This window comes from Telopea speciosissima, chromosome 10, assembly GCF_018873765.1.
Source record: "Telopea speciosissima isolate NSW1024214 ecotype Mountain lineage chromosome 10, Tspe_v1, whole genome shotgun sequence".
Classification (NCBI taxonomy): domain Eukaryota; kingdom Viridiplantae; phylum Streptophyta; class Magnoliopsida; order Proteales; family Proteaceae; genus Telopea; species Telopea speciosissima.
Genome location: NC_057925.1, coordinates 36,740,017 through 36,762,412, shown reverse-complemented (window position 1 = coordinate 36,762,412; position 22,396 = coordinate 36,740,017). Strand labels below are relative to the sequence as shown.

Below are 22,396 nucleotides of genomic sequence, written 5' to 3'. Positions count from 1 at the left end.
TCACAGAGACAGAGAGAGAGAGAGAGAGAGAGAGAGAGTGTGTGTGTGTCTACCGCTTTAGAATCTCTATTACAAATTTCATGTGTCCTCATATGAGTTTTTGTTATTTCTTTTGTACGAGAGAAAAAGAGAAGGTCTCCTTCTTCGATTGCCCGAATAAGAGAGACTCTCTAACAAAAATTAAAAATAACAAAGAATTCTTTTTGTCTTATTCATTTTGTTCACTTGAGTAGTGGTCAGCAAAAGCAGTATCCGGTAGAGATGACCCATAACACCTCAGAAAGCGAGATGGCAAATCTGAGGGACGATGAATTTGAGAGCAAATCTGGCAGTGAGAACCTCGAAGGTGCCTCCGGCGATGATCAAGATCCCAACAACCGCCCCCGCAAGAAGCGGTACCACCGCCATACTCAGCACCAAATTCAAGAAATGGAAGCGTACGTTGTATTCACTATTCACTATCTTACTTTGACATATGTGGGTTTTGGCTTCTTTTAACTGATCTTAGCTTTTTGTATACTCTTCTCTTTCATTCTTCCTCAGATTTTTCAAAGAGTGCCCTCATCCAGATGACAAGCAAAGGAAGGAGCTGAGTCGTGAATTAGGGTTAGAACCTTTGCAGGTCAAGTTTTGGTTCCAAAATAAGCGAACCCAAATGAAGGTAAATAAAGTAAAACCGTCTCTGCATAGACTTCACTACTCTCTCTCTCTCTCCTTGTTGATCTCTCTTTCTCCTTACAGACCCATCATGAACGCAATGAGAACACACAGCTGAGAACCGATAACGAGAAGCTCCGGGCAGAGAACATGAGGTACAAAGAAGCCATCAGCAATGCCTCATGCCCCAACTGTGGTGGCCCAACAGCTATTGGTGAGATGTCCTTCGATGAGCATCATCTGAGGATTGAGAATGCTCGACTGAGAGAAGAGGTAACACTGCTTTTTTTTTTTTTTGTTTGCTTACTTTGAATCATCTTAATTTTGAGAATATGGAACTCAACCTCGGTCTTTTCTATATGTGGTTGCAGATTGATAGGATTTCGGGGATTGCTGCTAAGTATGTGGGAGGCAAGTCATTGGTCCCCTACCCTCTTCTCAACCCTCAAGGTACCCGTTCCCTTGACTTAGGGGTTGGAAACTATGAAGTGACCGGCACAGGAGGGGAGATTTATGGGCCAGGTGATCTCCTTAGATCATTCTCGGTACCAACTGATGCTGATAAGCCTATGATTATCGAGCTTGCGGTGACAGCAATGGAGGAACTGATTAGAATGGCTCAACTAGGGGAACCCTTGTGGCTTTCTGGACTTGATGGTTCTACTGAGATTCTAAATGAAGATGAATATATACGGACGTTCCCTAGGGGAATAGGGCCAAAACCCTTAGGGTTAATAACTGAAGCTTCTAGGGAAACCGCTGTTGTTATCATGAATCACATTAACCTTGTCGAGATTCTCATGGATGTGGTAGGTTCCATAATTTCCTGTTACCACCTTCACCACCGGATCTGGATCCTCTACTTCCGAGCTGTCCCTATTTTCATGCGCCCCATATACAGCAAGGCAAAAAAAAACCGCCTTACCACCGCTCAGGCAACACGCTCGGACAGGGGTAATACGGTCTTTTTGCCACCTTGCTGTGTCTGGGACTCACACAGCAGTAGGGGCAGCTCGGCAGTACACGACCCCGGCCGCTTCACCACCAGCATGGTATGTAGAATCATGAATATTGAAAATTTCTTTTTTTTTTTGATAATCAGAATCAGTGGGCGAGTGTCTTCTCTGGAATTGTATCAAGAGGCATGACACTGGAAGTCTTATCAACAGGAGTAGCAGGAAACTGCAATGGAGCCTTGCAAGTGGTACTATTTTTGTGTCTTCCCTGTTTTCAATTATTATATGCTGCTGAGATGCATCTAATCACAAATGAATGTGTTTTACTTCAGATGACAGCAGAATTCCAGGTCCCCTCGCCGCTTGTTCCAACGCGTGAGAGTTACTTTGTAAGATATTGTAAACAACATACCGATGGGACTTGGGCAGTGGTTGATGTTTCCTTGGACAATTTAAGGCCTAATTCATCAGGAACTAAATGTCGGAGAAGGCCATCAGGATGTTTAATCCAAGAAATGCCAAATGGGTATTCAAAGGTGATGATCATTAATCCTTTTAGCTAGTTTTGATTTCATTTCAATTATGTGATTGCAGAAGCACTTTTATTTTACTAATTGGTGTGATTTTCTATTCTGGTAAACTTTTCTAGGTCATCTGGGTTGAACATGTAGAAGTTGATGATAGATCAGTTCACAACATATACAAATTGCTAGTTAATTCCGGACTTGCATTTGGTGCAAAGAGATGGGTTTCTACTTTGGATCGACAATGTGAACGTTTGGCTAGTACAATGGCTACTAACATTCCTTCCGGAGATGTTGGTGGTAATGGAAAATTATCATTTCTTACTCTTCCCAAAATCATGTTTAATCATATTTGACAACTAAAGTTGTTGTATTCTTCTTGCTGGACAGTAATAACAAGTCAAGAAGGGAGAAAGAGCATGCTGAAGCTGGCTGAGAGGATGGTGATAAGTTTTTGTGCTGGTGTGAGTGCTTCAACTGCTCACACATGGACTACAGTATCTGGGGGTGGTGCTGAAGATGTAAGGGTCATGACAAGAAAAAGCATAGATGATCCAGGCAGGCCTCCTGGTATTGTACTAAGTGCAGCTACTTCCTTCTGGTTTCCAGTCTCACCAAACAGAGTTTTTGATTTCCTTCGCGACGAGAATTCTCGAAGTCAGGTATAAAAAATTGTGAAAATTTTAAATTCCTTTCTTTGATTTTATGTTATTCGAATACAATATGGTATTTCCGTTATTCGGATAATTTTCTCGAACTTCTTGGCATCCCTGTTAATGAAATATGTGGAATGTTGAGCACAACTTACCACATCTTAGGGGAAAAGGACACAAGAAAAAGAAAGAAAGGCTGGGAGGTCTTGCATTCTTGCAAAAGGAAGTGCCTGCTTTTTCATTGTTATAAATTTAAGCATTACATTAGTAATAAACTCTTTTTTGGCTGTTAACATTAATAATAATTAGTAGGGAACAGTTAGATACATAACATATTTATTCAGGTTGAATAAATGATGTAGTCGGTACTGAATAAACATTTGGGACTAAATGGATGCATCTGAAGAATGAAAATGAAAATAACTTGAGAGACTCTCTCAATCATGCAAAAGAAGATTTATTTTTATTTTTATTGGGATGAATAGAATTTCTATTCAACAAAGTGCAAAGAATATAAGCACCCAAGAGGGGGAAGGGGGTGAGGGGGAGAGGAGACCCAATGGGTCACACCCCAAAGGGAAGTTAGAAAAACAACACCAAAAAATGGGGATTTGCAGAAGAAAACGAAAAATAGAAGAGAAGAATCAAACACACAAACACACTACACAGAGATTTTACATGGTTCACCCCCAATAAGGTAGGGTACATCTATAGCTGGTGATAGAACTGTTTCTCTATTCTCTGAAACAATTTACAAAACCCTCAAATCTCACCTTAACCCTCCCAACGAGATAAGAACCCTTTATAAAGAAACCCTAACCTAGAAAAGTACAAAAATGCCCCCAGAAGCCCAAAAAACCCACCCGGTCTGGTTCGGACCAGAACTGAACATATATCAAAATACATATTGATTCGAAGGTCTCGATGAGCTCTACAGGACACACCACCTTTGACAGTGAAGTTTGCACCTTTTAGGTCATCCAAACGCGTTTCGCGGCCGAACGACCTTTCGAAGATCCCCCACTGCACTTTCTAGATTGTGATCAAGCTTCACCAATAACAAGAGACAACAGAAGCATCCCTGAAGGAGATTGGGATGCTTCAGCTGTATACAATATGATGATTCCTATCATTGTCAAGGACAACAGGGAGGTTAGGCTAGAGCCTGCCCCTAATTTCAAATCCAATGGCATCCCAAATTTGTTGATATGTTCTTGACTTCCCAGTCCATATTCTAAGGTTCCTTTCATACCACACATGATAGATCATGGCACAAAAAGCAAACTTGCCAATATAGTCACAAGAGGATTTCCCACTGAAAGATGTGTCAATGGAAAACACATATTTAGTAATGCATAAAAAACAAGATGATCAACTATTTGTTTGCATAGATCATATAACTAGTAATGAACAAGTATTCAAGTTCATATGCAAACTTAAGGAACTCAAGTGTGTGATCATAGTTTCTCGTAAAAGAATACTTAGAGATATTTCCATCTCATAAAACAAATTTCATTTAGTAGGGGATGAAAATTCAATATTAATCCGGGAATAGTAGGGGAAAACTAGATGCATAAATCAAACTCTCAAATAATTGGATTCACATAAACTCAATTTTTTCTCTATGAAATTGTGATGGTTATATCATAGCTTCTTAGGCAAGAGAGGGAAGGGAGCACATAGTACTCAAGGAGAGTTTTAAGGAAGTGCATACCATGCAAAGGAAGGTTATGGATGTGTTCCAAGAGTGAAGCAGGATTCAATCCGAGGACCTGGCTACCACCAGCCAGGTAGTAGGGAGTTCATCTTATAAACTTAGTATTGAATAAATAGTTACTATTAGCCTATTTTAAGCTGCCAACTCCTAGCACAATTGTAATGAACCTACTTGTCAAAGCAGATGCCGATGGCATGACTCGTGTTCAAGACTTTCTTTGGTTGTTCGATCCTTCTACAAGCATGCACACATCTTGTGCATCGAAACTTAAGGTGTGTAAAAACTTCCTAGCACGTAACCTTGAACTTACCCTAAATCTTGAGGTGATTGTTGGAGGACGAATATGAGCGGTGAAAGGTCTAAAGAGTCTAATAGCTTGGTGGTGCATGAGGGTGAGGACGAAGATGATGGTGGTGTCCGAGAGGATGTGGATTGTGGTTCAATAGTGGAGAGGAAGATCAGGGAGGATGCCACTGTCAAGGGAGGAGTGCATGAGATTGTTGGGGCCGCTAGTCAGGCTAAAATTGCTAAACAATCTTATTCTAAGGCTGTAGGGGAAAGCTCTTGGCCTGATATCGATGCTCTTCCAGAGCCAATCTAGGCAGGTAGCATCATTCGTATTATTATTTCTCAACAAGATTATGAGGCCAATTGTCAGAGGTTTCGATTTGCACTGATTGAATGCGTTAATTTCCGGTTGGCATTGCTAGATGATCTAAGGAAGGAGGCGAGAGAGTAGTGGAATCTGAAAGAATGTGTTCATGCATCTTTTGGGGAAGGGATTCATCATCTTCCAGTTTGCCTCGAAGGGGCACATGGCAGAGGTTAGGAGAAGAAACCCTGTGTGGTTTAGAGGGCAGTCAATCAGGTTTCAACATTGGAAGCCTGACTTCACATTCATGAGAAGCAAGTTGTGTCAAAGTTAGTTTGGGTGAGATTTCCAGACCTTACCTTGAATATTGGCATGAAAATGTCTTGTTATCTATAGCAAAGGTGGTGGGAAGACTGTTTTCTCTAGGTTGGCAAACTCGATAAGGGCTGTTTGGCCATTTTGCAAGGGTTTTGGTTGAGGTTGATGCTTGAGAGTCAGCTTCTCACATTGAAGAGATCCAAGTTAAGCACCGTGAACCTGATTCTGAGAAGGAGTTTTGCTTTGAGCAAAAGGTAGTGTACGAGGATAATATACTCAGGTGTGGCTACTACAAAAAATTGGGACATCAAGTCCACCAGTGTCATCAGAAGAAGGTGGATGATTCTCGTCAAAATGAGAAGGACAAGGCTATGGAGGTTCTAGGGGCGACCTTCATTGAGGAAGATGGAGTCAAATCATCCAGGGCTCACTTGAACAATTCCAACTCAGCTCGGACTCACTCGAACAAGTCCAACTCGGTAAAAGGATCAACAAGCAGAACTCCTATTATGGGTAGGGATCTCGCTAATCTAATTCACTAATCTAATTCAGATTAGCCAGCTGTCCAAGAGGAAATTAAGGCTTCCATAACCTACGTTGGATTTGAGGGAAGGGGAGTTTCCTACTATGACAAGGAAGGAGTAGAGGATATTAATCAGGCTCAACTTCCTCTTTAAGCGCAATTAGTACTAGATGAGGATTGTGTTGATAAGGACCCCATATATGCTGAAGATGGAGTGGATTTTGGTGAAGCAGATCTTCATGGATCAAGGTCAGATGGGACAGACTCGGGTGAAGATGTAGATGATGGGTCTAGTGATGATTCTAGTTTGGGCAAGGATTATAATTCAATGGTGGAAAAACGCAAGAAGCCTCTGGTGATAAAGCCGATGAAGATTTGAAGGAGGATGGTTCTCCTTTATAGGGCACAACTAACGTGGCTCCTCTCTCACTCATGTCTATGATAGGAGTAGGGAGGGGGGTACTATTGCAGCTCGCCCAAAGCATGGTGTGTCTGAAATTCCTAGAGAACCAGTGCACACCTGCACCTTAGGTCATGGAGGCAAAGGAGTGGTGATGCGTGGTGGCCATGTTCTATCAATTTAACCTGTTTCTTCTTCTCGGGCAGGAAGGAAGTCAAAGACCAAAAATGGTGGGGCTGAAACAGTTGTATCTTCTCTTTTGAATCTATTGTTAGAGGTGGGAGAGTCACAGTATATCATGAGAAATTGAGGAGTTGATGAAGTAGCTCGATTGCTGGAACGGTCTTCCATTGATAAAAGGAAGCAAAAGACTAAGGCGGTGAAGGTCAGACGAATAGGTCTGACAAATCGGGTGCCTCTCCCAATTAATCATGCAAGTATTCTTTTAGAATATTCATGGAGTCAAGAAGGCTGCAACATCAAGGGCCTTATTTTTGTATTTGTGGGAGTTCTCCCCAGATGTGGTGTGCCTAGTGGAAGCAAAGGTGGGCGTAAACTGGTTCCCAGCTTCGTAGTTCAATAAACTGGGGTATGCCGCAGATCTTATTCACAATAATCATGGGAACAAGGTTCCTAAAATCTGGGTTGTGTGGAAATTAAACTTGCAGCCCCATTAGTTTTTTTTTTTCTTTTTTATCCCAAATATTATCTGGGACCCGGGGTAGTCCCTAAAATTTTATTAAGATAAATATAGATATAATGATAATTACAAGGGGGGACATTCCCGCCTTACCCCAAACCCAACACAAACAAATAAATCGCTCTAACACTCCAACAAGCAAGAAGCCTCACCACCCAACCCAGACCAAACGATTATTTTCTTAAGACTGGTAAGCCAATAACATCTTCCCGTGTGATTCTCCTAAGCTCAAGTGGCAGATCTTGTTCTCCTTGGAAATCCGTGTCAATCCTTGCTGCACAAGCCAATTTAGCGAGCCAATTGGCTGCCCTATTCCCCTCCCTATATGAAAATGAAATCATAAGCCTGAGCGTATTGACAAGATCAACTGTTTCATGGAACCAATACCAACCTTTCCAAGTAACGCATTCCCCCTTATAAATGCTTTGGATTGTAGTCATCAAATCTGAATTGACATATGCGCCTACAAACCCCAACTGGGCACAGAGCTTTAAACCATCACCCAACGCTCTAAGTTCTGCAATCGAGTTAGTACATTCCCCGTAAAACTTTGAGAAAGCACCAATAACCATCCCATCCTTATCCCTAATGATACCCCCTCCACCAGCAATTCCGGGGTTTCCTTTGTATGCTCCATCTATGTTAAGTTTCACACCATTAAATTGCGGGCACCAATACACAAGCTTAGGCTGCCTTCTTAAGGGCGGATGGTGTGAAATCTCAAAGAAACTAAGAATGAAAGCTTCCTTCATAGAGGGGGTCTTTGTGAAAGTGGCATACACAAGAACCTCACAAACCATCTTCTAATGTTCTCCACAATTGAGCTTGCCGACTGTGCTCTCTGCCCATGTCTTCTATTGTTTTGTCCTTTCCATAGTTCCCACACTGTAATAGAGGGGAGTAGTCTGATAATAATTCCACCTCAAGTCGTCCCATTGCCCTGCCCCTGCCAAAATAAAATCTTGCTCCGCACTTCTTGATAAGGAACGTCCTCTACATCCATCAATCGAGAAAAAAAGGACCAAACTTTAGAAGCAGTCCCCACCCCCCATGCTAGAGAATGTGAAATCGACTCACATTTGGGAGCTCCACAACATTGGCATTTAGACACCATCAGGATCCCCATTCTCATAACAACATCGTCTGTAGACACATCCCCACATAAAATCTGCCAAGAAAAGAAGGCCAATTTTGTCGGAACCATCCGGTTCCACATCCATCTTGCATATGGTTTCTCGGCTGAGGTGGTTCTCACCACATTCCACATCGAACGTGTTGAGAAACTCCCGTTTCTTGAAGGTGTCCGAACCAACCGATCCTCCTTAACACTTGTAAAGAATTTCCCCTCTCTTAAGTCATTTCTTACCAATTCGGAGTCAATTTTCAGGATGAACTCTTGGATCCATTCCCCTTTTGAGTTTAGCACATCCTTAACCTTAACCGAAAAATCCAAGTGAATTGCCCCATCCACCTTATCAACCAAAGGTCCCCAACTCGACCAATTATCCAGCCATAAGTTGGCATCACCCTTCCCTATCATCCAACGTGAGTTTGAGAGCAACACCTCTTTATGAAGCAACACCAGCCGCCAAGTGACAGACCCAAGCGAACTTGGTTTTGCTAAGACCACATGCTCATTTTTTAGAAATTTCGCCTTAAGAAAGAACCCCATATCGAGTTGGATGACAGAACACGCCATAGGCCTTTCAACTGTAGGGCCATACTAATATCCTCCAAACGTCTAATTCCCAAGCCCCCTTCTAGGCTTGGCCTACACACTTTCCTCCATCCCACCCAGTGGTGCCACTGTCCTCATTCTGACTCACCCCACAAAAAAATTAGCACACAAACTTTCGAACCTCTTACCAACAGTTCTGGGACTTCCACAGTTGAGATAATATGCACTAGCATTGATTCAAGCACATGCTTTAGGAGAATAACTCTACCACCCGAACTTCGTAATTTACCCTTCCAGCCAGCAATCTTTTTCTGCAACTTCGCTAAAAAATCTTCAAAGAAACTCACCTAAAGCTGACCGGCATAAAGAGGCACTCCAAGATAGAATAATGGTAAACACTTTCGAGTGAAACCAGTTACTTGCTCAATCATACGACACCTGTTGTCCGTAGTTTTCCCCCCAACTACAAAGCAGCTCTTATTCTTAGTCACTGGCTGCCGTGAAGCTTCCCCATATCTACCAATGAAGCCCATGATCTACTTCGAAGAATTCTTTAAGCCCTTCAAAAAAATAATGGTATCATCTGCAAATAAATTGTGGGAAACCCCCGGACACCCTCTAGTTAGCTGATAAAAATTGGCTCTACCCTCTACGAAGAGAGACCGCAGCCCTCTACTCAAAACCTCCTTTGCGATAATAAAGAGGGATGGTGATAAAGGGTCTCCCTGTCTCACTCCTCTAGATGATTTAAAAAAAGCCTAATGTCCCCCCGTTTAACACCACCGAGAACTAACAATTCTCCATTGTTTTCCTTATCAATCTGATCCAGTCCTCTACAAAGCCAAATCTGCCCACAACTTTATAAAGGAAATCCCATTCCAGGCGATCATATGCCTTCGCCATGTCAAGCTTGAGAACAACATTACCACCTCGAGTACCCCTATTGATGTCGTGAACAACCTCTTGTACCAAGGCTATATTGTCATGAATGCAACGACCTTGAACAAAAGCACCCTGCTTCTCGGAAATGATGGTGGGGAGAATGGTGGACATTCTTACAGAGATAATCTTAGCAATAATTTTATAAGAAAAATTATATAAACTTATTGGGAGAAAATCAGAAATTACCTCAGGGCTTTCCTTCTTAGCGATGAGAACCAGGTTGGCAGAGGTGTAAAATCTCGGAAGAGACCCGTCAGTAAAGAAATCCTTAACTGCAGCCCACACATCATTACATATAATACCCCAACACACCATAAAGAAATAGCCAGAGAAACCGTCTGACCCGGGAGCACTATCTTTGGATAAATCAAACACCACCTTTTTAACCTCTTCCAATGACGGAATTGCTAGCAGAGTAGTGTTATCCATTTTCGTTATCAGCTTCGAAATTATCTGTAACAAGTCCTCATCCTGCTGATAGCTCTGGGCTGAAAAAATGCCAGAGTAAAATCGAACAGCTTTTGCTGCCACCCCCTCTGCTCCATTGATCCAAACACCATTTCCATCTTTAATTTTCTCCACCCCCTGATTCTTTCTTCCAACATTCACCATAGAATGAAAGAATTTTGTGTTTAATTCCCCCTCTTTAAGCCAACGAACCCAAGACTTCTATCGCCGGAACATTTCCTCTTGAAGTAGCACCTCTTGGAGAGCCTGTCGGGCATCTTTCAACTCCGCTTTATTCATATCATTAGGATTTTGCACCATTTCAGCTTCAGCCTTGCACAACCTGTCCTCTGCCTTCCTAGCGTTCGTTCTAGTGGATATTCCCAAAAACTGATTTATTCCAAACTCTTAGACAGCTGTGAAGAGACTTCAATTTGGAATACAAAACCTACAAGGGGGAACCAAAAACAGGCTGCTCCCAATTTTGTCGAACACACCATAAAACCAGGACGCAAAATCCACATTTGCTGGAACTTGAAAGCAGAAATGTGCTGGTAACCTTCATAGAAAACTCTAGAAAGATAGGACATTGGTCCGAGCACGTATGGCTTAGGTGGCTCACCTTGTTGACTATAAAAGCATTCACCCATACACCATTAAAAAGGAACCGATCCAGTCTTGCAAGAACCTTACTGGCACTGTCCTGATTATTCGACCAGGTAAAAGCATTACCCTAGAATCCCCTGTCAAATAAGCCAGCTGATGAGGCATAAAACACCCCACCTATCAGAGGCTGCCACAGGGCCGACCCAACCTCAGCCCGAGAACCGAGTTGGGCCGAGCAGGAAACCGGATCGACCCCATCTCCACTATAAGTCACTTGACAGAGCCAGACTCGCGTAAACTAGCCGGTGGCTAAGGCCGAGCTCATACAGGTCAGCCGTAAACTCCTGGCCGAGCTTACTGCCGAGACAGACCTTTCAGGCCGACCTCCTAGGCCGAGGTGACGGCCAAGGCCGACCTCCCAGGCTGAGGTGACGGCCAAGGCCGACCCATCAGGCCGCCCTCCTAAGCCAACCTCCGAGGCAGAGCCCAAATATTGGTTTGGCTTCGGAGTTAGCAAATCTTTTATTTGATTTGGTTCGTGGAGGAGGTATGAGCATTAAGTTGGATGTGCAGAAGGCCTATGGCACTTTGTCTTGGAGCTTTAGGTTAGCTATCTAGAAGAAATTTGGCTTCTCAGAGAAGTGGATAGAGTGGCTACATTAGATATTAATCTCATATAGGATATCAATTCTCCTAAATGGAGGGCCGGTTGGGCTTTTTGGTGTGGAAAGAGTTCTTCGCTAGGGTGATCCTATATCCCCAATTCTCTTTATTATTGCCGAAGAGGTGTTATGTAGGGGTCTCAAGAAGCTTCTGGATGATGCGAAGATGAAGGGTAAATCAGGTCCCAGGGGAGTGAGGGTCCCAAGTCATCTTCTCTTTGCCAACGACATCTTCTTTTATATGAACTCCTTAGCCTGGTATGTGAGGAATTTAAATTCCTTTTTATTGAAATATCAAGATTTCTCAGGGTATAAGATAAATTTGGAGAAGAGCAAGCTATTCTTTGGTGGAGTGCTCCTCATAGAATAAGGTTTATTTATGAGATTTTGGGTGTTCTTATATGCTCCCTTCCTACACGTTTTTGGAGTCAAAATCTTCAAGGGCTATATTTGTAAAGAGAGAATGCACCCTTAATTTGATGGATAAGATCAAGTCTCGTTTTAGGGGTGGCGAGACAAAAGCCTAAATCTGAAAGTGGGTTAGGCATTCGTCGGTTGAGGAACATGAACAATGCCTGGCTTAGTAAGCTAGTATGGCAAATAAAGCATGATGAAACTGTAATGAGTAATTTTCTTCGCACAAGGTTTGTTTGTCAAAGCTGATGGATCCCTGAAGGCAGACTGTAAATAATATTTGCTTTGGTCAGGCATTAAGGAGTGGGACCTTGTTATATCCAATGAGTATTGGTCGGTAGGGAATGGGGAAAATATTCTGTTTTGGCATGACAGGTGGTCTAACCCCTCCTCTGTAACAGATTTATCTCCTTTGCACCCTTCTATTTTTCAGGGTCAACATACCAGAGTCTCTGAATTTATTTCTAACGAAAATTGAGTGTTTCCCTCGGTTTCATTTGATTTTATGAAGGGTATTCTGGAGGTTGTGGGGGCTCTTCCCATCCTAAAAAATCAAATGGAAAATGTTTATAGCTGGTCCTTATCTTCATTGAGGGGGGGGGCTGTTTCTCTATAAAGTCAACGTGGGAGGCGCTAAGAAGTACAAAACCGAAGGTGGGTCTGGCCAAGCTTATTTGGGGTTCACACTTCCTACTACACCGGACTATTATTGGTTGGAAGCTTTTACACAGAAAAATCTCATGTGATGATAAAGTTAAGGGCAAGGGCAAGGGCGTGTGCTTAACATCAAGGTGTGAGTTGTGTTTAGATTAGGAAAAATCCATTCAACATAGTTTTTTGGAGTGCGAATTCACCAGGTTCCTTTGGTTAGCTTTCGTAGGTGTTTTGGAGTGACTTGGCTAATGCACTTTGAGAATATTCTACATTTAAGTAAATGATGGTTGCAGAAGTCTTGAATTTTGGGCCTCAAGGGTGCTTGTACCTCAAGATTTATTTTGTTCCCTTATTTTATATGGCTTGAAAGGAATTAAAGAAGCTTTAATGGGTTTTTAAGAACCTCTAGGCAGACCTTTGCCCTGATGTTGAGGGAACTCCGATCTCTTACTCCTAGCTTCCAAGGTCGCGTTTCTTCTGTGGTAGACCTGTTGTGCTCTAAAAATTTGAACATCCAAGTTTCTCTTGGTAGGCCGAAGCCTTTGGTAGAAGTCTTCTGGTGCCCTCCCCAGCCTGGTTGGTTCAAGCTTAATATAGATGGTTGCTCTCTAGGTAACCCTGGGAAGGCGGGAGTAGGGAGTTATTAGAGATTGTAACGCCAAGATCGTCTCTACTTTTAAAACATAGCTTGGAGTTACTACAAATTTTGTGGCAGGGTTTGAGGCGGTGATCTTGGGATTGGAATAAGCTAAAGCTCTCCACCTCACAAAGCTTTGGATTAAGTGTGATTTTGAGGCATATGGTCCCTTGGTTTGTTCGACAACAATGGTCTGCTCTTAAGGACTTCCTTGGTGCTATTGATTGGAAAATTACCTATTGTTTTCGAGAAGCCAACCCGGTAGCAAACTTCCTTGCAAATTCTTTTTTTTTTTTTTTGCTAAAGACCAGCAATGTATTGATTATGAAAAGGAAAAGAAAAGGTTACATGATGGACTTCAAATCAAAAAAGACAACAAAAGAAGGGCGTATGCCCCACCACACCCCCTAGGTGAACCTGTAAAAGGGCCGCCCCATGGCATCCCAACTTACAATGTGGGAGATGAAACCTGGAGAGGGTTGCTAAGAGTTAGATTCTTTTCTCTTAGAGGCATGATTTGCAAGGGCATTTGCTGCCGCATTAGTTTCTCTGTAGCAGTGTGTGATTCTCCACTGTATAGAGCCGAGAAAGGGGGAGATAGACCACCAGCTTTGCAAGAAATTTCAAGGGATCTTACCAAAAAGAATAGCTGACACTATAGCTGCAGAGTCACATTCTATCCAGAGCTTGGAAATGCGAAGCTCACGAGCTTCTTTAATACCCGCCATGAAAGCTGCCATCTCGGCCATGAAATTGGCTCTAACCCCCTAGTAAGAAGCAAAGCACTTGATTGGAGAGCCACCGTGGTTTCTGAAAATACCACTTGCACCCGCTGATCCTGGATTTCCCAATGAGTATCCATCAATGTTTAACTTCAACCAGCCTGGAGGAGGGTGCTTCCATTTTACTTCCAAGATAGGCTTTGCAGGTGATCTTCTGATGGGAATTCACAGCATTCTAGCAAAAGATAAATCAGGCACTGATTTAATCCTTACCCCTTCTGTCTTGGTGGAGTCCCTCACTTCTCTGAAACACATTTTCACCACCTGGGTCTTTTAATATTTTCATATTGCATTCCAGCCAAATCTGTTGATAGGTAATAACTATTAGAGGACCTCAGATTGTGGGTAGGGGGATAAGCTTAAGTTTTCTTCACCACCAAGAAAATAATAGCTGGATAGTTGGGAACCCAGTCCAGCTTTCATTGAAATGAAGCAAGATTTCCCTCCAAACATCACATGAGAAGGAGCAGTTCAGAAAGATGTGGGTTCCAGATTCACAAGCGACTCCACATAGCTCACACCTAGAGGCCAACGCAACAGCCCTGCGTCAAACTTTATCGCCGGTTGGGAGGGCTCCATACATCAGACGCCAACCAAACACTGAAGATCGGGACTGAAGGTTATTTTTCCATATGGCCCAGTCCCACTCCGAAGGCAGTGCCTTGATTCTAATTGCCTCCCAAGCTGAAGCAACCGAGAAAGAACCAGAATTGGTGTGAGCCCAAACACGGTGATCAGGCTTGTTGGAAGGAGGGATATCCACGCTTTGGATGATAGTGAATACATGGCCAGATCCAGTGGTAGAGGAACTTAGGGTCAATGCTTAGGGAAGACCAAGATTCCATCTGTTTTAATTCTTGTTTAGTGCTTCTCTTTGTTAGCTTGTTCTCTAGTGGATTTCCCCGCTATGGCAATTCCATAGGTGGGGGGTCAATATAGTCAATTTTACTAGTTTTTCTGGGTTTTGCCAACTTGTATGTACTCTTCACATTTTCTTTTTAATATACATGATCTTTTAGAAGAAAAAAAAACCAAATAAATAAATAAATAGTTGAGATTGTATGGCAATGTAGGGAGCTTATTTTATTTTTCAAATCTATTGAAGGGGTAGAAAGGAAATGAGGGAAAGAAAAGACTTGAAGATCCTTTCTTCATACTAAAGTAAATGATCATCCTTTATTGGGTATAACCAAATTAGTAACTAGAAAACATTTGTTTTAAAAAAGGTTGATGTTTTTTTTTTATTCTTTTAGTTTTTGCTAAAAGATCATTTGTATTGAGAAAAGTAAAAGAATTTACAAAATGAGGCTACAAAGCCAAATAACCTCAAACAAAAAAAGCAAAGATTGGCCTCAACCACCTACGACAACACTATCAGCAGAGGAGACCAAACTGCGCACAGGGCCAAAAGGCTAATAATAGGAAAGTCAATAGCAGCCCCACTACCCAAGCTTTTTTGAAAGATAAAGACCTAGAAGTTTTGTTCCACCATATACTTAACTCTAGAATAGAGCACTGGTCATGCCAAGAGATACCAAAGAAATAGCAAAAAGATTTCCCTAAGAAAATAGCAACCTCACAATCCAAAAATAGGTGTGAGAAACTTTTGACCTGATGCCTACAAAATTCAAATCTCGATGGAAGAAGACACCTTTTGCAAAGACTTTATCATCCGTAGGCAATTTGCCATGGTGCAATCTCCAAGCAAAAATAGATTGGCAGGGTTGAAGGAATCTCTTCCAAACCAATGAATACCAAGGTACTATGGTAAAATGAGGACGCAGGGCATCCAAGGCTGACGAAACAAAGAAGCACCTTGAAGGACTAAGATTGCATGAGCAAACATACTCCAACGGAGGGTAGGGAAGCTTCACTGATCTAATAGACTCAAAAACATCCAAAAGAGACTGGGACTACACTTGGGGGAGGCACCATTCACCCTCCAAAATAAAGTCAGCAACACGCGACAAGAATCCTCTAAAAAATAAGGATTAAGATCCAACAGGTCAACAATGGAAGATTCACCCAACCACCTATCAGACCAAAAAATAACTTTTCTACCATTTCCCACCGACCACCTTTCTTTAGATGATACAAGGTCCCACAATTTCTTCACACCTGGCCAAATTGAAGAAAGCTTGTAGGAACTTTTTACGCGGGTGATTTATTGCCAATATTGGATCTTTGAAGAGATCCAATATATCATCATCCATCCTGCTAGGTCTAAGGAAAGTTTGGGATTTTATTGGTGAACCTGACATTTTATTATTGGAGATGGCACTTTTATCAAGATTTGGGAGATAATGTTGATTATTGTTTGTCAACAAGTGTGGTTGGAACGAAATGTGAGAAGATTTGAGAACACAGGAAGAGGTCCCAAGTAGGTTTTTAGGCGGTGCTTCAGGGAAATCATGAACTATTGTAGAATACATGGGGTACAGGTGAAGTCGGTTCATGAGCTGGTCTTGGCAAGGAACCTACAACTCTCTCAAATGACTTGCTACTAGGAGGATCATTGAAGTGCATTGGAAGCAGCCTCCAACAGGATGGTGGAAACTCAATATTGATGGATCCTCAAGGGGAAATCCAGGCTCATCAGGAGCGGGAGGGATATTTCGCCACAACAGGGTTGCAACTATAAGATGTTTTGTAGCCTACCAGGGAGTGTGTACCAACTATATGGTAGAAATGGAAGCATTCTTTGTTGGAGTCAAGCAAGCCCAAGAACTGAACATTGGCAAGATCTGGATCGAGAGTGACTCGGCTACGATGGTGGGCTGTATACTTTCAAACAACATCCCTTGGTGTCTACTTTAAAAATGGTGGTCAAGCCTTCCTTACCTCAATTCAATTCAATGGAGGTTGGCACACTGTTTTAGGGAAGCGAACGTGGTTGCAGATAAATTAGCAAATTATGTAGCAACGAAGAAAACAACCAGCTCCTGGAACACGACCCCGAGATTTTTGGCTCATGCACTCTCGTGGGAAGCACTTGGCCGCCCATACTTCAGATTTTCTTAAATTTTTACCACGAGTCAAGGACATTTTCGGCTAGGTGGCTGAGAGCTCTCAAGCTCTCTCTTACCTATGCTTTGTTTTTGTGTTGGGTTGTCTTCTTTCTCTACTGATTAGGAATCAGGCTTGTAACTTATTTACCTCATAATTCTCAATACATACTTTGTTGACCTTTAGCAAAAAAAATATGGCTAGGGAATAGTCATATTGTTGATTTGATCCCTTTTGATATTCCAACCATACACAATTTGAAATCAGTGGTATGTGATTACATGGAGGAAGGTTGCTGGGTGCTGCCATATGCATCCTCCCCGGAGCTAAATGTGGCGTCCCCTTCCATTGATTGCCATGGAGGATAGGAGGGTGTGGTCTCTATCTGAATCAGGGAACTTCTCTGTCTCTTCGGCTTGGGAAAAGTCGCGTATCAAGAATCCCATTCGAGGCTAGCCACGGATTGTGTGGCAAAATGGCTTTCTATCTCGGATGACTATATTTGGATGGAGGCTAGCACATGATTGTTTTCCAACAGATGATAAGGTAACCAGGAGAGAAATGTTGTTGGCTTGTAGGTGTTGTCTATGCTGTAACAATGTTGAATCCTTTCATCATCTATTTTTGGAGTATGCATTTTCGTGAGTTGTTTGGGCAGAGATGTTGATGGTCTTTAATCAGAGATGGGTTGGCTTTCCTTCGATTGAAGAGCTTTTCTCATGGTCGAGAAGGAAATCAGCAGTGGTGGCTTGCAATATACTTTGGTTTGCTGTGGTCATCTTGGTGCCTTTTTAACTATGGAGGGAAAGAAACAAACGATGTTATGATAATACTCATCGACCCCCTAGTTTAGTGGTGAAAGCGATCATAAGAGAGCTGCAAGAATTGTCTTAGTTAACCAAGATTTACATCTCCTCTATTTTTTATCTGCAAATATCAAAAACATTTCTAGTCACTATATCTAACCCACCTACTAGGAGAATTATGGAGGTTTCATGGTGCTACCCGCCGGCTGGACATCTAAAGCTGAATATTGATGGATGCCCACTCGGTAATCCAGGTTGTTCAGGGGCTAGAGGTATTTTAGGGATTTTGTTGGTCATCCTTCACGATGTTTTGCCTCCTATGAAGGTGTGGGTACTTATTTATGGCAGAATTTGCAGCTTTCTTCATAGGGTTACATCAAGCATATTTGATGAAAGTGGATATGCTATGGATTGAATGCGACTCACAAGCTGTTGTAAGCTACATCATAAGGCACAACATTCCATGGTTCTTCCAACAACAATGGAGATTTTACAAGAGTTATTTGGATGAGATCTCATGGAAAATCTCTCGTGTCTTTCGAGAACTGAATGCGGTAGCAAATAAATTGGCAAAGCATGCGGTAGCTACAAGAATATCTTATTTTTGAGAAAGTGCTCCTTTTGCTCTTCATGATACTAGCTAGGATTCGCAAATGAGGCCCAAATATAGATTTTCATAGCCTATTTGTATTCTTCTTTGATTGAGTGCCTGCTCTGTTGATAGCCATACCGAAGATGGAGCAGAGACTCAATGGTTTTTCTAGCTCTTATAGTGTTGTATCTTATTGCCTTCAATATATACCTTTGCTGATTCTTAGCAAAAAAAGACCGAATACCAAGCCCACCTTCTTTTTTCGGTTTACACATCACATCCCAATTTACAGAAACCTTCCTTGAAACCTCCACATCGCCAAACCAGATAAATTTCTGGTCCACCTCTCCAGGGTCTTTATTAAGGAATATGACCCCCAATAAATTGAGAAGTTGTGAACCGGCATATTAGAGATAACTGATTTAACTAATTTCACCCTGCCCGCCATGGAGAACAATTTACCTTGCCAGTTCGTCAGACGACCTTAAATTTTATCAAGCAACAGAAGAATTACCCGGCCTTTGAAAATCTAGACACCCAAATAGCGAGTAGGGAGGGAGCAAATTGAAACTCCCATTCTTTTGTTTGTTGATATATAATATAGTCTACTTGCTGATTCTTAGCCAAAAAAAAAAAGTTGGGGAGAAACATGACCAAAATAGAGTTTACGTTTTTCAAGACTCACACACTACCTAGAGAAGTCTTGATATTTAGTCAAAAACAATTTAAGGTTGGTCACATATCTGCACGATGCATTTATGAATATGAAAATGTCATCTGCGAATAAGAGATGATTGGGAACATGGATGCCTCTAGGACCATGCAGAGATTTAATCATGTTATGATTCAGCAAATTACTCAGCACCTCCTCAGCTAGGATAAAAAGCAACGGGAAATGGGATCACCTTGTACTAATGTTTAGCACTAGTTTCTAGTTTAGGAATCTTTTTTATTTGTCATATATATAAACATGTAATCTGTAACTTCAAGTGTAGATAGATTTTGTTTCGTTATTCTCTTTGACCTATTGAAAATTCACTATTGTTCATAGGGTAACTGGGCACACATGTACTTCTCTCCCCCTCCCTTTGTATGTGTGAGGCTCTGAGCATGTATGCCACATGCAATGGGGATGGGGGCATAGTGAATTGTTATATGGAATTTTGTTCATTGGTCATGCATTCAAGCATATAAAGCACAAAAATAGTAACAATGACAATCGGCATTAGCAGATGCATATACATGCTTTTGTGCATAAGTAGCTAGAGTGCCTCAATTATGCATTCTTCTGTGCTTCAGTTTTGCATTCTTCGAATCAATTGAAGGATTCTAATTCCAAGTAGCTTCTTCAAAGATCAAATAAATGGGGAACCTTTTCCTTCCTGAAGTTCACACTCTAAAAACTCTAGTATCTCAATTGTTTTCCCATTATTTCTTGCAATCACAGTGGGATATCCTTTCAAATGGTGGTGTTGTGCAAGAAATGGCGCACATTGCAAATGGCCGTGATCCTGGGAACTGCGTCTCTCTATTGCGCGTGAATGTAAGACACAAATATGTGTGTGTGTGTGTGTGTGGTTCTCCTCCAGCCGTGGCAGGAGCTGAAGGAACCAGCCCAGCAAAAACAGAGGTGTTTGGGACATTTCACAGGCACACACACCCCTGTGAAATGACCAAACCCCCCTTTTTATGCTGGGCTGGATCCTCCAGCTTCTGCCACGGCTGGAGGAGAGCCAGGTCTGTGTATGTGTGTGTGTGCAATTCGGCTCTCCTCTAGCCGTGGCGGGAGCTGGAGGATCTAAGATCCAGCCCAGCAAAACAATGGGTGTTTTGTTGGGCTGTATCCTCCAGCTCCCGCCACTGCTGGAGGAGAGCCTTATTCGCGCGTGTATGTGTTTTAATTATCGAATCATAATGAGCAGTAATCTAACTCATTTGTGGTGATAATTTTGCAGAGTGCAAATTCAAGCCAAAGCAACATGCTGATATTACAAGAGAGCTGCACAGACTCCACAGGTTCTTATGTAATCTATGCTCCTGTTGACATTGTTGCCATGAATGTAGTGCTAAATGGTGGAGATCCAGACTATGTCGCCCTCCTTCCCTCAGGGTTTGCTATATTGCCTGATGGACCAAAAAATCCTAGACGTGTAATTGGTGAGGTTGGGTCTGGTGGATCTCTTCTGACAGTGGCATTTCAAATCTTGGTCGATTCAGTTCCAACTGCAAAACTCTCTCTTGGATCTGTAGCTACTGTTAACAGTCTCATTGCTTGCACCGTTGATAGAATTAAGACCGCAGTTTAGTTCGAGAATACATGAACTGGAAAGGCTGGCTTACAGGTATAAAGATTGGAAAAATTTAGATATTATGATTGCTTTGTTTGATATTCTATTAGTAATGGAGTAAATTCTTTTGCTAGGTTTAGAATTTCAGATCAAGCATTTGAAGAGCTAGCTCTTTTTAATGCTTCTCTAGGGTCTAGAAAATGTCATATAATGGTTCCGGTATGGATATCCTTTGGCCCTCTCTCTTTTTGGGCTGTAGAAAAAATAGGGTTTTCTTTTGCTTTGGTTTAGGGTTTTTCCTAAGTTGGGTTCCCGTTTATGTTTGACATTCTAAGGTTTATCTTGGGGTGCAAGTTTGGCCCTATAGGCCTGAACCTGCCCTGAGCCCGACTAGGGCCTGGGCTGAGATACCTGACCCTGAGGCGGGTCAGAGATGAAAATTTTTGGCCTTGAGTCAGGGTCGGGTCTGGTCGGGCCAAGGTTGAGACCTCGGGCTAAGCTCGTCCCGCCCAACCCGACCCTATTTTAAGTTATACAATAAAATATATTAGGATATACTAGAAATATTATAAACTTTGGATGTCACACATATCTGGTTATATAATATATTATATATGAAAATAATAAGTGATAATATATTTTATTATAGTGTTATTTGATGTAAAATTGATAATTGTCTCCCTGACCCAGCCCAACTCAGTCTAGTCCACGCATCTCTCCCTTCCCCCACTCTATGATCAAGGCCAATCAGGGTCAGCCTAGACCGACCTTGAGGGCGGGTCATGGTTGGATTCCCCAAGCCCTTAGTCAGGGTTGGGCCGGGCTTGGACCCAGCTAAGGGACTCAGGGTTGGACTGGGGTTTTAAAAGCCCGGCCCAACCCGACCCTTTTGCAGCTCTAAGTTTATCTCTATTGTTTTTCAGGGTTTGAAAGTTTGATTTTTTAGGTAAATTTCAGGGTTTATATTTGAGAACAAATATAGGGCACAACATAATTTTGGATTGAAACATATGCATATGGTGTTTTCCCATTAAAGGCCAGAAGAGTTTATTAGGGCTTAACTTTAATGTCTAACGAAAGAAGTATTATAAAGGATTCAAATCTACGTAATAAATGTGCTCGAAAGCTTTAAAGTCTATGTTTCAAATGCAGTTCATTTTCCTCTTAACCTTTAGTATTTTCGTAGTCGTTCTCAACTATTTCTTTGGTTTTTACTGTTTTTGTTGGTGGTGGTGATGTAATTGCAGCTGAAGAACAAATTAATGAAGGAAAGAAGGGTGGTGTAGATTTCGGGGTGTAAAAAAACGGGAGTCAAGAACGCACCTTACATGATCCTTGAGTTGTGGTGTCTGTTAGGAGAGCTGCGAAACAGTGCCTGCGCAGATTTCACACCACCTTGCAAGGGCAGTTGGTTCGGGTATTGACTTCCTTAACAGAGGACAAAGAGAGAAAACTAATCCCCTTTTTGTCTTCTTCTTTCATGATTAAGCTTAGGGTTAGCGTAAGTGTTAGGGTTAGGGTTGTTCATGAGACTGGGGGTTTTCCATCTTTCTTTTTTAGCTAAAGGATTAAATTATGGATCCGTCTCTTTTCCTTACCCCTTACATTGATAGACATCAGCTTCAATTTAAGTTAAAAAATGCTTTAATTCTTCATTTTTTAAGATCCCCTTGAGTTTGAAGTAAGGTACTATATTCATGGTTTTCAATTTCTATATTATTTGGATAGAAGACCGCTGCTAGGCTGTGTGGCCTCTGCACCAGCATAGGGCCAATGCGTGTATGTCAAAGGGATTTTTTATTTATTTCATAGTATGAGACGATAATTTCATGCGCTCTTATG

At 42.0% G+C, this 22,396-nt stretch overlaps 1 protein-coding gene across 1 annotated transcript; it reads left to right on the top strand.

The window, feature by feature from the left end:
* Positions 1 to 229: 229 nt before the first annotated feature.
* LOC122643088 (homeobox-leucine zipper protein ROC2-like) lies at positions 230 to 21,831 on the top strand. Its single transcript, XM_043836723.1, has 12 exons — positions 230 to 437; positions 544 to 661; positions 742 to 930; positions 1,029 to 1,466; positions 1,760 to 1,861; positions 1,946 to 2,149; positions 2,263 to 2,437; positions 2,528 to 2,799; positions 19,714 to 19,809; positions 20,222 to 20,608; positions 21,054 to 21,056; positions 21,802 to 21,831. Exons 1-10 carry the CDS (start codon positions 262 to 264, stop codon positions 20,570 to 20,572), a joined length of 2,121 nt encoding a protein of 706 aa, XP_043692658.1. The 5' UTR covers positions 230 to 261; the 3' UTR covers positions 20,573 to 20,608; positions 21,054 to 21,056; positions 21,802 to 21,831.
* The last annotated feature ends 565 nt before the right edge of the window (positions 21,832 to 22,396 follow it).

Excerpts from the sequence above, each read along its gene's own strand:
- LOC122643088 (XM_043836723.1), top strand. The coding sequence starts at position 262 with ATGACCCATAACACCTCAGAAAGCGAGATGGCAAATCTGAGGGACGAT. Across the intron at positions 662-741 it reads ATAAGCGAACCCAAATGAAG|ACCCATCATGAACGCAATGA; the intron begins GTAAATAAAGTA and ends TTCTCCTTACAG. Across the intron at positions 931-1,028 it reads ATGCTCGACTGAGAGAAGAG|ATTGATAGGATTTCGGGGAT; the intron begins GTAACACTGCTT and ends ATGTGGTTGCAG.